This window comes from Oncorhynchus gorbuscha, linkage group LG16 (assembly GCF_021184085.1).
Source record: "Oncorhynchus gorbuscha isolate QuinsamMale2020 ecotype Even-year linkage group LG16, OgorEven_v1.0, whole genome shotgun sequence".
NCBI classification, from domain to species: Eukaryota; Metazoa; Chordata; class Actinopteri; order Salmoniformes; family Salmonidae; genus Oncorhynchus; species Oncorhynchus gorbuscha.
In genome coordinates, this window is record NC_060188.1 from 3,765,115 (window position 1) to 3,781,292 (window position 16,178).

General features: G+C 43.6%; 1 protein-coding gene across 1 annotated transcript; it reads left to right on the plus strand.

Moving 5' to 3' along the window:
• The first annotated feature begins 4,260 nt into the window (after nt 1-4,260).
• proza (protein Z, vitamin K-dependent plasma glycoprotein a) lies at nt 4,261-9,514 on the plus strand. Its single transcript, XM_046307316.1, has 9 exons — nt 4,261-4,602; nt 5,517-5,697; nt 6,435-6,604; nt 7,214-7,238; nt 7,423-7,536; nt 7,653-7,787; nt 8,173-8,288; nt 8,623-8,740; nt 8,943-9,514. The coding sequence occupies exons 2-9, from the start codon at nt 5,607-5,609 to the stop codon at nt 9,476-9,478; spliced, it is 1,305 nt and encodes a 434-aa protein (XP_046163272.1). The 5' UTR covers nt 4,261-4,602; nt 5,517-5,606; the 3' UTR covers nt 9,479-9,514.
• The last annotated feature ends 6,664 nt before the right edge of the window (nt 9,515-16,178 follow it).

Genomic DNA, 16,178 nt, shown 5'->3' on the forward strand with positions numbered 1-16,178 from the left:
CAATCGACATAAAATGGCAGCTACTCTCAGTACGATGCTATTCTTCACTTCAACCGAGCAGGGCTAATATTACTATCTTCAAACTTAACTCTAACTTCCTCAAGACGTTACTAAAACACACTTTAAACACTCTTGACATGTTAACGAGTTTAAACATTTAAATTACTATTTTTATCATCAATAAAGTACCTGAAAACAGGGGAGAAATAATCACGAGAGTGATATGGTGTTGTATTCTCAATTCAACGTTTAGTTCAATGAGAAAAGACCCACAATATGGGTGGAGACCAGAGCAATCGATCTCCGGCTCAAAGATTAAGAACATTTCGTAGATCACAGATTAACACTTTTAGGCACTACAAAATAAAGTAATCAATATAACGTTTACACATTACTCTCACAATTCGTACCCTTTGACAGATTTTAACTTTAACACAATTATATGAATGTTATCAATCTCTATCAACTAATACTGAATGCATCTTTTTAACCTTAGATGTTTTAAGATCCTCACATACTATGAATTTACTAATACTTTTAATGTATAACAGGCTATGAATATTTCCTTTAACCTGTCACACATACACACACACTCACACGTGTGCTTACACACACACTCATACAGACAAAGGTAAAGTCCTACTGGTTTGAGATTCAATTCTTGTTTGCCATGTCGCCTGTTTAAGTTAGAATTTTTGTCCAAGCTGACAAGTGATCAAACAACTCCCTCAAATATTATCTCTCTCTCTTTTCTCCCTTCCTTTCCCACCTGCCTTCCCTCTCCCTCTTCCTCTCTTCTCTTATTCCCTCTCTATCTCGCCCTTCCTCTCCCCCTTGGTGTTCTTGTTGTTGCTGCTGCTGTCTGGGTCTGTGTGCATTTGCCCTCTCACATTGATCTATAATGGACGGATTTCCATCTCGTTTGATGCCTGACTTCAAAGCCTCTGTGATTATGATTCCGATCACACCGGCGAAGTAAAATGGAATTATCATTGGCACCAGGGAGAGTCAGGAGAGAAGGTCAGGGTGGGCTGGGGTACTGGTAGTGTGGGGGATAGGAGAGCTCCCTAACACAGAGGGCAAACTAATGGGACGAAGGGATGGTGGAAGGGAGGGAGGGAGATAGAGAAGGAAGAAAAGAGGGAGAGTTGTCCTGATGTCCTTTCTATCTCATTTGGTAGAGCATTGAGCTTATAACTCCAGAATAGTGGGTTTGATTCACAGGACCACCAATAAGTCAAATGCATGTTTCTTTGGATAAAAACCTTGGCTAAATGGCATATATTGTTTATATATTATGAGATGCAGGAAGGAAGAGGTGAGGGAGGGAGACGATAGAGAGAAGGGTTGGGTGGGCTACTTTCTAAATGTAATCGATTACAGTTAATAGTTATGTCCAAAATTGTAATCAGTAACATTTTGGATTACCCAAACACAATAGCTCAATCTGATTCCTTTTGGATTACTTTCCCTGTAAGAGGCATTATTAGAAGAAGACAAAAGTAATTAATTTAACGCATTTGGTGTGTCATCATAGTGGTCTCTGACTTGTGGTCAGACTCACTCAGGTGGAACAAACTTTAAATTGTGCCTTTTTCAAGACAGCAGCTACTCTACTTGGGGTGCAAATACATCAAGGCACTTACATTACATATAAAAGAAAAGATAAAACAGTAATCAGTTATTCCCCAACATGTAATCAGTTACTCCACAACATGTAATCAGTTATTCCCCAACATGTAATCAGTTACTCCCCAACATGTAATCAGTTACAATCAGTATTCCCCAACATGTAATCAGTTATCCCCAACATGTAATCAGTTACTCCCCAACATGTAATCAGTTATTCCCAAACATGTAATCAGTTACTCCCCAACATGTAATCAGTCAGTATTCCCCAACATGTAATCAGTTACTCCCCAACATGTAATCAGTTATTCCCCAACATGTAATCAGTTACTCCCCAACATGTAATCAGTTAAACATCAGTTACTCCCCAACATGTAATCAGTTACTCCCCAACATGTAATCAGTTATTCCCCAACATGTAATCAGTTATTCCCCAACATGTAATCAGTTACTCCCCAACATGTAATCAGTTATTCCCCAACAAATCATGTAATCAGTTATCCCCAACATGTAATCAGTTATTCCCCAACATGTAATCAGTTATTCAACATGTAATCAGTTACTCCCCAACATGTAATCAGTTATTCCCCAACATGTAATCAGTTACTCCCCAACATGTAATCAGTTACTCCCCAACATGTAATCAGTTATTCCCCAACATGTAATCAGTTACTCCCCAACATGTAATCAGTTATTCCCCAACATGTAATCAGTTATTCCCCAACATGTAATCAGTTACTCCCAACATGTAATCAGTTATTCCCCAACATGTAATCAGTTACTCCCCAACATGTAATCAGTAAACATGTAATCAGTTATTCCCAACATGTAATCAGTTACTCCCCAACATGTAATCAGTTATTCCCCAACATGTAATCAGTTATTCCCCCCAACATGTAATCAGTTATTCCCAACATGTAATCAGTTACTCCCCAACATGTAATCAGTTATTCCCCAACATGTAATCAGTTATTCCCCAACATCAGTTATTCCCCCCAACATGTAATCAACATGTAATATTCCCCAACATGTAATCAGTTACTCCCCAACATGTAATCAGTTACTCCCCAACATGTAATCAATTATTCCCCAACATGTAATCAGTTATTCCCCAACATGTAATCAGTTACTCCCCAACATGTAATTAGTTACAGTTATTCCTCAACATGTAATCAGTTATTCCCCAACATGTAATCAGTTATTATTAACATCCCCCCAACATGTAATCAGTTATTCCCCAACATGTAATCAGTTACTCCCCAACATGTAATCAGTTACTCCCCAACATGTAATCAGTTACTCCCCAACATGTAATCAGTTACCCCCAACATGTAATCAGTTACTCCCCAACATGTAATCAGTTATTCCCCAACATGTAATCAGTTTCCCCAACATGTAATCAGTTACTCCCAACATGTAATCAGTTACTCCCCAACATGTAATCAGTTACTCCCCAACATGTAATCAGTTATTCCTCAACATGTAATCAGTTATTCCCAACATGTAATCAGTTATTATTAACATGTAATCGGTTACTCCCCAACATATAATCAGTTATTCCCCAACATGTAATCAGTTACTCCCCAACATGTAATCAGTTACTCCCCAACATGTAATCAGTTACTCCCCAACATGTAATCAGTTACTCCCCAACATGTAATCAGTTACTCCCCAACATGTAATCAGTTACTCCCCAACATGTAATCCGTTTTTTTGTCCATTAAAATAACAACAAATTGATCAGAAATTCAGTGTAGACATTGTTAATGTTGTAAATGACTATTGTAGCTGGAAACGGCAGATTTTTTAATGGAATATCTACATAGGGGTACAGAGGCCCATTATCAGCAACCATCACTCCTGTGTTCCAATGGCACATTGTGTTAGCTAATCCAAGTTTATAATTTTGTGCTGATTAAAGAAGCAATTAAACTGGCCTTCTTTAGACTAGTTTAGTATCTGGAGCATCAGCATTTGTGGGTTCAATTACATGCTCAAAATGGCCAGAAACAAAGCATTTTCTTCTGAAACTCATCAGTCTATTCTTGTTCTGAGACATGAAGGCTATTCCATGCGAGAAATTGTCAAGAAACTGAAGATCTCGTACAATGCTGTATGCTGCACAAGTGAGCAAGAGGACAAGTACATTAGTGTGTCTAGTTTGAGAAACAGACGCCTCACAAGTCCTCAACTGGCAGCTTCATTAAATAGTACCCGCAAAACACCAGTCTCAACTTCAACAGTGAAGAGGCCTACATAGAACCATAGGATAATATTAACAATGTGTATAAACACTGGATGACTGACAGGGGGCGCTGTTTTGAAGCCACTACGAAGCCATTTTAGTATTTCTCCTCCAGTGTAAAATTAGTATTTCTCCAGTGTAAAACAAAAAGATTTTGGAAGCTATAGAAATGCATTTATTAACATTTATTTTCATTTTTGCCATGTATATTCTACTACAGACACCTTAATGCATACTTTTACATTATATTATGTGAACTAAACATACAAATCAAGTAATTTTTTAGAGAGTACTAATGTTACTGTCCCAACTAGAAAAAAAATACTAATGCATGTAATTTTGTCCTTGAAGCATTGGAGAACTGCTCCTTCTCAGGAGTACCAATATGGCGGCTGCGTCAAACCTCTCAATGGCCAGTACATACAGTAGCATCAACAATCCATGATCGGGTTACAGTAGAACGGACCAATACAGTATAGTAGCCTACATACAGTATTTGTATTAATGGCTTTGAATAAAGTATCCAAGACCGCCCTCACGTGGTTGATTACACACGTCGTAGTGGCCTGAAAAAGCAACATTGGAGTGTGATGCTGTCAACCTCTATTGCGATCTCAGAGCCGAGGATCCACACGGTGAACTGCGTGTCGGGACCAGAGAGAGAACCAACCGAACAGGCTTCTGTCATCCTTCTCATTCCGCCCAAGCCCCGGCTGAAGTCCGACGCGGTAGGTTATACCGTTCATTTTTTTACCGTTCTAATCATCATGGGTTTTGCCGCGCCCTGAATAGCGGTCCATCTCTCCAATAATGGGATACGCGTTGCGATTTAGGTAGCATAATATAGCGTGGATGCATGATAGGCCTCTATATTTTCAAGTATCGTTTAAGATCCATACATTCGTATGTTTTTAGCAGTTTGTGGTAGCCCAAGCTTTTACAGCATCACGTCAAATTAGGCTGGTCGTGTCATACGTTGTTTTATAGACGACAGCAGCATCATTCACAACATGAAGCCAGTTCATATCCATGTTGGACTAAATAATAACACACAGGCCTGTTTTGTTTGTTTTGTTCTGTTACAGCCAATCTATTAAACTAACTATTTGACTAGGCTTAATACCAATGCATCTAGTTTGTTTTGTTCTGTTACAGCCAATCTATTAAACTAACTATTTGACTAGGCTTAATACCAATGAATCTAGTTTGTTTTGGGTGTTTGATGTTATCCCTCTTTGTTGTTTATGATTGGAAATGGATGAAACAACAATAAACGGGGTATAATACCACACGATGGCAGCATTGTAACCAAGTCCGGGGGTTCTTTAGAAAATGCATTGTCACTGTTCTGATGGGATCATCTGATGTCTTAACTCTATTAAACAAACAGGTTGTTGATTTTGAGGTATTTTTATATATAGAGAGAGGAAGCTGCAAGACTGAAGTTTAAGATTTTAATGATGATCCCAAGATCCAAAAGCTTTTAACAACAATTAGTCTTCATCCTCTTGTTTTGTAGGTTACTCTGATCCTGCACATAAAATGACCCTTTTTGAAGCTCATCCTGACAGAAGGTTATGTCATCTGTGATGTCTATGTCAGAATGTGGGAATCTCTGAACTCTGGTCCTTGTTGTTTTTAGGTGTGATCTTTGAACTCTGCTGAGGTGATCTGACAGGATTAGACAGACAAACAGTCAGACAGACTGACAGACTGTCCTCTAGCTGCCACCATGGGCTCCCTAGCCACCACTGCCACCCTGCTTTCCTTACTGCTACTGGGAGCTGTGACGGCCAGACTAGACACTAAAAACCCCAAGACAGGTAAGGGAAGGTGGCCTGTTTATCCACTAGACAGGACACCAGGACAGGTAAGGGGCCTGTTTAGCCACTAGACAGGACACCAGGACAGGTAAGGGGCCTGTTTATCCACTAGACAGGACACCAGGACAGGTAAGGGGCCTGTTTAGCCACTAGACAGGACACCAGGACAGGTAAGGGAAGGGGCCTGTTTATCCACTAGACAGGACACCAGAACAGGGAAGGGGCCTGTTTATCCACTAGACAGGACACCAGGACAGGTAAGGGAAGGGGCCTGTTTATCCACTATACAGGACACCAGGACAGGGAAGTGGCCTGTTTATCCACTAGACAGGACATGGGAAGGGGCAGGATGACATTAGACAAAGATAGTTTGTCATGGAGGCATTAGGCTACATTCTTATTGGAATCTGAGACCTTTTTTGGGAGTGGGGATCCGTAGAGTCAAAGGTACTGTGTGAAGAGTGTTTAGGTCTATTGGTGTAGTTCTGTGCTTTTTTGGCCCCGGGTTTAGGCCTTAGTTAATTAGTAACAAAGAATGTTACTTTTGTACTCTACTACATAGATTTGACAGATTTAGGCCGAGAATCTGTATTAAACTATTTTCAAATATGTGACCTAACTATTTAAGTGGAATCAGGTTATATGAAAAATAGACAATCCATTGAGATAAAAAGTATATATTTTTGTGAAAGAGTATCAAAAGTACAACAACTAAAATCCCCCCCCCCCTCCTCCAGTGTTCCTGGACAAGCAGGAGGCCAGTGAAGTGATCACCTTATCCCGCCAGAAGAGGGCCAACGTGGGCAACGAGGAGAGCCTGCTCCCTGCCAACCTGGAGAGGGAGTGTCTGGAGGAGGTCTGCAACTACGAGGAGGCCAGGGAGATCTTCCAGGACTCCTACCGCACGGTGGGCCAATGCTCCCTCTTCCCACTGAACAGATTTATTTCCTCACACCTCCCTAAATTAGATTCCCTTCTTTCCTCACCTCCTTCAGCTCATCCTTCCTTTTCTCACCTCAGACGCCCTCTTTAACAACCTCCAAACCTTCCTCCTTTCCTTGCTTCTCTCCACTCATCTCCTTTTTAAAATCTATCTTCTTGCTTCTGATGATTCTGTAGACATTGTGAATCAAACTGACAGTGGACTTCTGATGATTCTGTAGACATTGTGAATCAAACTGACAGTGGACTTCTGATGATTCTGTAGACATTGTGAATCAAACTGACAGTGGACTTCTGATGATTCTGTAGACATTGTGAATCAAACTGACAGTGGACTTCTGATGATTCTGTAGACATTGTGAATCAAACTGACAGTGGACTTCTGATGATTCTGTAGACATTGTGAATCAAACTGACAGTGGACTTCTGATGATTCTGTAGACATTGTGAATCAAACTGACAGTGGACTTCTGATGATTCTGTAGACATTGTGAATCAAACTGACAGTGGACTTCTGATGATTCTGTAGACATTGTGAATCAAACTGACAGTGGACTTTGTTTTGATCTTTCAGGATATCTTCTGGTCCGTCTACATAGGTAAGTGTAATGATTTTGACTGACGTTCTCTTGGAACATATCAGAGTACTTAGTATCTTGGGTTACCACTCAGTTGAAATCCATGTGATTTGGTGTGACAGTTAAAATAGCTTCACCCCAGAACATGTGACTTGTATTACTGAATGTACCATTTGACTGTGTTGTTAACCCTGTGTGTGTACAGACGGGGACCAGTGTGCAGAGAAGCCGTGTAAGAATGGAGCCATGTGCTCAGACAGCGTGGGGGGATACGACTGTGTTTGCAAGTCAGGCTTCTTTGGAGTCCACTGTGAGACAGGTGAGAGACGTGAAGGACCCAACACCGAGTTGGTGGGGAACTTATGTTGTAAAAAATGTCAACAGTGAAGAAGCCTCTACACCTTTCTCTGTCTTTCTCTCCGTGTGTGATTGTAGATCAGACAGTGTGTATGTTGGACAAGACCAAGGGCTGCAGTCAGTTCTGTAAGCCAGGATACCAGTCCTATGAGTGTTCCTGTGCCCGTGGCTGGAAACTAGAGGAGAAGGAGAGGGTGAAGTGTATGCCTGCAGGTCAGTCACCATATACTACTATACTATGATATATAAAAAATAAATAATAATATATGCCATTTAGCAGACGCTTTTATCCAAAGCGACTTACAGTCATGTGTGCATACATTCTACGTATGGGTGGTCCCGGGGATCGAACCCACTACCCTGGCGTTACAAGCGCCATGCTCTACCAACTGAGCTACAGTATGTTAAGTGATTCTGTACTGTACTATGATACTCTAGCCTCATACACAACATCCTGATCTCGCTAGCGGATAGTGAAACAGAATGTAAGCTTGCGAGATCAGGATGGTTCATACGAGGCTAATGCTATGCTATACTAGATACTAAACTGTACTATATTAAACTATACTCAGTAATTCTCCCTCCATCCCTCTCTCAGTGACATTCCCCTGTGGGAAGGTGAACAGCCTCAGCCAGTGGACAAAGAGACAGTCAACCAACATCGCCAGCAACTTTGAGGGACTAGCCTGCAACTCTGGAGAGTGTCCCTGGCAGGTAGGAAAACACACACCACTACGAGGTACACACACACACACACACACACACACACACACACACACACACACACACACACACACACACACACACACACACACACACACACACACACACACACACACACACACACACACACACACACACAATTCAAACTAGGTACACACTGTCCACTGACAGGCACTACTATGCTCTCAGATGAATTTTTCTCATGAAGTCAACCCCTCACTATCAAAGCTGCAGCACATTAACCCAGTATTCCCATAGTTGTGATAATGTATTTTGCGGTGTCATCTCTGCTGTATATTGTAACTGTTGTGTTGTCGTTGTGCAGGCCATTCTGAAGAGTACAGAGTCTGTAGGGTTCTGTAGTGGTGTCATTCTGAAGGAGAACCTGGTTCTAACTACAGCCCAGTGTGCCCAGAAATACGTCAACTTCCAGGTGGCTGTCGGTGAGTGCTCATCATGGGGCATCATGTCCAGTCTACAGGCTCAGGCTCCACTGGTGGTGGAAGTGGTGTGTGTGTGTGTGTGTGTGTGTGTGCGTGTGTGTGTGCATTCATTCCTGCGTGTGTGTGCGAGGGTATGTTTTTGATTTGCTTTACACTATGTGTTCCTTCATTGATTTTGAGTACTTCGTCCCTCCCCTCCCAGGCAAACGCCTAACCGCATCTGAAGATGGCGAACAGACGCTCTATGTCCAAGTCGTCCACGTCCACCCCCGCTACGTACCCGGTCGCCCTGACAACGACCTGGCCGTCCTCGAGCTCCGCGAGCGCATCGTCTATAAGAAGCATGTGGTCGCTGCCTGCCTGCCCGAACGTGACTTTGCAGAGGTCGTCCTGATGACTGGCGAGTATCCGGCCGTGGTCACTGGCTGGAAGGACCCCGTGGACGCCACGGAGGTCCAAGGCCCGCTCACTCTCAACCACCTGGCATATGAGCGTTTGCCCCAGTGTGTGGAGAGGCACCCGGGGTTGGTCACCAACAAGATGGGCTGTACGACGGTGAGACCCAAGGGTGACTGCATCCTGGGGCCGGGGAGTCCCATCCTATCTCTCCACAGGGAGGTGTTCTATCTGACCGGGGTAGTCTCCAGACCAGCAGGGGCAGACTGTAGTCAGGGTTACATCTACCAGAAGGTGTCCCGTTTCCTGCTCTGGCTGCAGCCCCTCATGGACTCACGCTAAGAGGGCTCTGAATCCCAAATCAACCACTAGTCCCCACCCCCTATGCAGTAGGGTAGATCTGAGAGGATTGAAAAGATGTCCTTTAAGCTATATGGCGCCAATTCCTGTCTGGCCTATCAGAAGGCCAGATGGAGCTACCACCATATTGCTTATACCGGTCCAATCATCTCAGATCTATATAAGTGCTTTGTGGCTAGGGACTAGAGGTTTGGGATTCAGGGGTAGTGATCAGGGGGAGGGAGGGTACAGGGAAGAGAGGGAGAGGTTGAGGGGTTAGGAGAATAATTGTGAGGGTTGATGGTATTGGACAAAGGCTTAAATGGATAGGAATTAGGGAAGACAAGACTGGGAGAACGGAGGTGACATTGTCAAGGAAATAAATAAATGAAGGATATTGTAATATTGGATAGAGGTGGAAAGGGATAGGGGTCATGTGGGAGGAGAAGAGGAGGGAGGGAAGAAAGCTGAACAGGGAGCATGATGAAGGAGGGAAAACACAACGTAAAGAGAGGGCCAGAGAAAATGGGGGAAATTGAGATGCATTCTGTTTGTGTAACATACCGTACTCTTATCTTAGGTCCTTTTTCATTGGAAGGGTCTGGTTGTCCGTATGGCTGATGTCTTTTGCTTAAATTATTTGTTGTCTTTTAATTTTTCAAAATAATAATTAGGCCTATAAGTTGATTTCCACCTATCGTATAGTATATGAGTTGGGGTACTTGAGAAGACTCATGAGACCATAAGCTTACTGGTAAAATGTACGTGCGGGGTATTTCAGGGGTTCTCTAGGCAAAGCAAAATTCTGTTGATGGTACAGTTAGCGAAAAGGTTGGGAACCACTGCCCTAATGAACACAACCCACATTTGTGTAGTTCTCTGTTTATCCCACAAGGTGGCGGTCTTTTCATTAAAATACTATTGTATCATGTCCTACCAAATATAGTACCTGGCTGACTGCAGATAGACTAGGGGAACATTAAATAATGCAGCATGCGTGTTCTGTTGCTCTTGTCTTACTCTTAACTGATGTTCTTTTCTTGGAGAGAAGGGTTGGTAATTGCACTGTATACCTTTTAATGTTAATCACTTTACTAAGAATGTATTAATAAAAGTTCACCTCTGATCTGGTGTCAGTTTAATGAATTACTGAGGAATATGGGTCAATGTTCTGCAGCGCATTAAGGAACATCTCTGTCAAAGTAAATGTGTCACAATGACGACGAGTGAAGCCGTCTATAACTTTGCAATGCCGTCAACTGTAGCCTACGTTGATCTCCAGCACCTTCTCAAAGCTCTTATATGGATCAGAAGCCCCCCTGCTTTTCCTGGTGTTGTAAAGGACTTCCACTAGCATGCCGAGAGCAATCTAGCAAGAAGCAGGAGTCTCACAGACAGATTTGGTGATCTTATCTGTAATAGCTGGCATTTGAGTCTAGAATGATCACTTCTACTCCCACTGCTACAGACGCTGCATCATTTCACTATTGTGTCTAATATCAAGCTGACATCACAGCCACATTCCCCCTAGCGTTGTTTGGCAACATTTTCCCACAATCCATTTCAAAGACACTACTCTCCATCTTCTCACAGCCTCCTTGGCGACCTCGGCCTGGTCCGGGACAGCTCCCAGCCTCCTCTGTAACCCTAGAAAGAGAGGCGGGGCAAGGGAAGAAAGACAAAGAAAAGAAAGGAGAGACGCCAAATGGCCAATAACAGAACCTTTCCTGACACTTGAAAAGGGAGTCGGAACACACTGCCAAAGCCTGGGGGCCCTCGCCGCTTTGGGGCCCTGGTTGCCATGGCATTCTCCTAGGAGATATCTCCTGGCTCCAAAATATGCCCCCAGCTCCTTTAGCCTCTGTCCAATAGAGATGAATTTGAGTGGAGCTCCTTCCTTCCTGTGCCTGGCCCCGTGTGCTGGCCCTGCCACATCCTTTCACACCGCTGTCCTGAGACAAGCAGGCCAGTACTGCCCAGCGCTGCAGGGAAATGGGCAATGTGTCGAAAACAACGCGGACACTTCAGTTGGATACACAGCAGTGTTGTCACATTTAATTGACACTTTCACACAGAAACTGAGCAAAATTCCCACCAAATCTACTATAAGGCAGCATTCACACAGGCAGCCCAATTATGATATTTTTTTCACTAATTGGTCTTTTGAACAATCATATTAGCTCTGAGAAGATCTGATGTGAAAGACATCTGATGTGATTGGTCAAAAGACCAATTAGTGTAAAAAATATTAGAATTGGGCTGTAAACACAGCCGAAGTAGTCTATTTGTAAGATGGAAAAAATTCCCCCCAATATGGCAACCCTAATGTAGAGAATGAAAAAGGAGGTGGAGAGAGAGAGAGCGGTTTAGGGAATGAGACTCACTGGGTTTGATGAAAAGGTGAGAATGGAGGAACATGAGAGAGTCTGTTATTGATGTGACAGAGAGAAGTGGGATTATGGCCCTTAATATAAAGTGCTCTCACTTTGAGCTGACAGAAAAAAACATTGCAATGTGATAGAGACAGCTGGGGAATCTAGTTAACAGTGATTACGCCCCAAATGGCACCCTATTCCCTAGGTAGTGCACTATATTTGACCAGGGTCTGTAAAAGTAGTGCACTGTAAAAGGAATAGGGTGTCATTTCAGGACAAAGCCAGTATCTACATAGCTGTACTCATCTTCAGAGAGAGAGAGAGTTTAGGGGTAATGTGTAGGTTGGTGGTCTGTCCTGTCGGTGTACTTAACTATAAATCGGACTGCTGCTCTACAAAACTGTAATCCACTAGCTACCCCATAACCCCCTATACTAGCCACATGCTGTGACCTCAAATCCACCATGTCTCCAGCTGAGGATATGTGTGTGTGTGTGTGTGTGTGTGTGTGTGTGTGTGTGTGTGTGTGTGTGTGTGTGTGTGTGTGTGTGTGTGTGTGTGTGTGTGTGTGTGTGTGTGTGTGTGTGTGTGTGTGTGTGTGTGTGTGTGTGTGTTGGGGGGCTCGGGGTAACATCAAATGACCCTGTCTTTGTAAGGATTATCTGTCTGCAATATGTCTGAGCCTGTATATGAGGTCCTATGTCGAAGAGGGAAAGTGTGTGTGGTGTGTGTGTGTACCAAACTCACTAAAAGTGGAAGTAATAAAGCCTCTCTTGAAAAAGCCAAACCTTGACCCAGAAAATATTCCTCTAACATTCCTCTCAAAAATCTTAGAAAAAGCTGTTGCGCAGCAACTCACTGCCTTCCTGAAGACAAACAATGTATACGAAATGCTTCAGTCTGATTTTAGACCCCATCATAGCACTGAGACTGCACTTGTGAAGGTGGTAAATTACCTTTTAATGGCATCAGACCGAGGCTCTGCATCTGTACTTGTGCTCCGAGACCTTAGTGCTAGTTTTGATACCATCGATCACCACATTCTTTTGGAGAGATTGGAAACCCAAATTGGTCTACACGGACAAGTTCTGGCCTGGTTTAGATCTTATCTGTCGGAAAGATATCAGTTTGTCTCTGTGAACGGTTTGTCCTCTGACATATCAACTTTAAATGTCGGTGTTCCTCAAGGTTCCGTTTTAGGACCACTATTGTTTTCACTATATATTTTACCTCTTGGGGATGTCATTCGAAAACATAATGTTAACTTTCACTGCTATGCGGATGATACACAGCTGTACATTTCAATGAAACATGGTAAAGCCCCAAAATTGCCCTCGCTAGAAGCCTGTGTTTCAGACATAAGGAAGTGGATGGCAGCAAACTTTCAGACAAAACAGAGATGCTTGTTCTAGGTACCAAGAAACAAAGAGATCTTCTGTTGAATCTGACAATTAATCTTAAAGGTTGCACAGTCGTCTCAAATAAAACTGTGAAGGACCTCGGCATTACTCTGGACCCTGATCTCTCTTTTGAAGAACATATCAAGACTGTGTCAAGGACAGCTTTTTCCCATCTACGTAACATTGCATAAATCAGAAACTTTCTGTCCAAAAATGATGCAGAAAAATTCATCCATGCTTTTGTCACATCTAGGTTAGACTACTGCAATGCTCTACTTTCCGGCTACCCGGATAAAGCACTGAATGAACTTCAGTTAGTGCTAAATACGGCTGCTAGAATCCTAACTAGAACAAAATAATTTGATCATATTACTCCAGTGCTAGCCTCTCTACACTGGCTTCCTGTCAAGGCAAGGGCTGATTTCAAGGTTTTACTGCTAACCTACAAAGCATTACATGGGCTTGCTCCTACCTATATCTCTGATTTGGTCCTGCCGTACATACCTACACGTACGCTCACGGTCACAAGACCTTCTGCATTAGGCCTCCTAATTGTCCCTAGCTGTTTCTAAGCAAACAGCTGGAGGCAGGGCTTTCTCCTATAGAGCTCCATTTTTATGGAATGGTCTGCCTACCCATGTGAAAGACGCAAACTCGGTCTCAACCTTTAAGTCTTTAATGAAGACTCATCTCTTCAGTGGGTTTTAAGATTCAGTGTAGTCTTGCCCAGGAGTGTGAAGGTGAACGGAAAGGCTCTGGTGCAACGAACCACCCTTGCTGTCTCTGCCTGGCCGGTTCGCGCCCATCCTGTCTTCCCCTCTTTCCACTGAGATTCTCTGCCTCTAACCCTATTTCAGGGGCTGAGTCACTGGCTTACTAGGGCTCTTTCATACCGTCCCTAGGAGGGGTGCGTCACTTGAGTGGGTTGAGTCACTGATGTCATCTTCCTGTCTGGGTTGGCGCCCCCCTTCGGGTTGTGCCGTGGCAGAGATCTTTGTGGGCTATACTCGGCCTTGTCTCAGGATGGTAAGTTGGTGGTTGAAGATATCCCTCTAGTGGTGTGGGGGCTGTGCTTTGGCAAAGTGGGTGGGGTTATATCCTTCCTGTTTGGCCCTGTCCGGGGTGTCATCTGATGGGGCCACAGTGTCTCCTGACCCCTCCTGTCTCAGCCTCCAGTATTTATGCTGCAGTAGTTTATGTGTCTGGGGGCTAGGGTCAGTTTGTTATATCTGGAATACTTCTCCTGTCCTATCCGATGTCCTGTGTGAATTTAATTATGCTCTCTCTAATTCTCTCTTTCTCTCTTTCTTTCAGATGTCTGCCATCCCTCCCATTCTGGACCTGAGCCCTAGGACCATGCCTCAGGACTATCTGGCATGATGACTCCTTGCTGTTCCTAGTCCACCTGGCCGTGCTGCTGCTCCAGTTTCAACTGTTCTGCCTGTGATTATTATTATTTGACCATGCTGGTCATTTATGAACATTTGAACATCTTGGCCATGTTCTGTTATAATCTCCACCCGGCACAGCCAGAAGAGGACTGGCCACACCCACATAGCCTGGTTCCTCTCTAAGTTTCTTCCTAGGTTTTGGCTTTTCTAGGGAGTTTTTCCTAGCCACCGGGCTTCTACACCTGCATTGCTTGCTGTTTGGGGTTTTAGGCTGGGTTTCTGTACAGCACTTTGAGATATCAGCTGATGTACGAAGGGCTATATAAATACATTTGATTTGTGTGCGCACGCGCAATTGTGCATGTGATATAATGGAGGGGCAGTAGTCTATGATGGCATATCTATGATTATACCATAATCCCCATCTGATATCCACCTCTCACTTTCTCTCCATTCATGCTCTAACCAACCACCCAGCCCCCACCCTAGATTTCTCATTCTTGGCCCAGAGATGATGCTCTCCACTGAGCTAGGTGGTGCAGGCTGAGGCCCACCTCACATTTGAGCCCCAAGGATGCCAGACAACGTCAGACTTCACTTGGCTGGGTAATTGTGCAGCAGTGTGGAGGTAACCCTGCTCCTCCGTGGGCCACCGCCTGGGTCTGAGGTTGGGCTGGGGGACAGTTTTTACTTCAAAACTGCAGATGCAATAGCTGTTTGAAAACAGTAAATGTATAAATAAAATATATTTTACTTCTCCTTTACAGAAAAAGAAAGAGAGAGATCGAGAGAGACAGAGCAGTCATTGGTGTTGTTTATTCAGGCCTACTAGACTTTTTCACATTAGTCATAAATCAATCGGTTAGTCACACAGTCACAACACACACACATGCCCAGATCTTCAGTATATAATGATTAATCACATTCAAGTCAAGTCTATAATTGATCCTACCTAACAATCCAATCACTCAGGAGGATACATCAAAACAGTGTTGTTACCTGTCCCTAACCAGGCCTCTGTTTGGATCACATTTAACAGTACATCCTGAGTTGGCTTTGTTCTGCTAACCTGTCCATAACCCACAAAGGGTTAATGGGTTAAGAACCCCTTCAGCCCCATAGAGCAACCTGAGCAGTTAACAGATGACCTTCTTCAAGGCTCTGTGAAGGAAGATAGAATGTAATGGGGTCCATGTGGCTGCTTTTGAAGAGGGACAGATTAAGGCTGTGTGTGTGTGTGTGTGTGTGTGTGTGTGTGTGTGTGTGTGTGTGTGTGTGTGTGTGTGTGTGTGTGTGTGTGTGTGTGTGTGTGTGTGTGTGTGTGTGTGTGTGTGTGTGTGTGTGTGTGTGTGTGTGTGTGTGTGTGTGTGTGTGTGTGAGTGTGTAGATCTACAGGTAACTGCCAACATAAAGGAAACACCAACATAAAGTGTCTTAATAGGGTGTTGGGCCTCCATGAGAACAGCTTCACTGCACCTTGACATAGATTCTACAAGTGTCTGGAACTCTGTTGGAGGCAGGCGACACCATTCTTCCA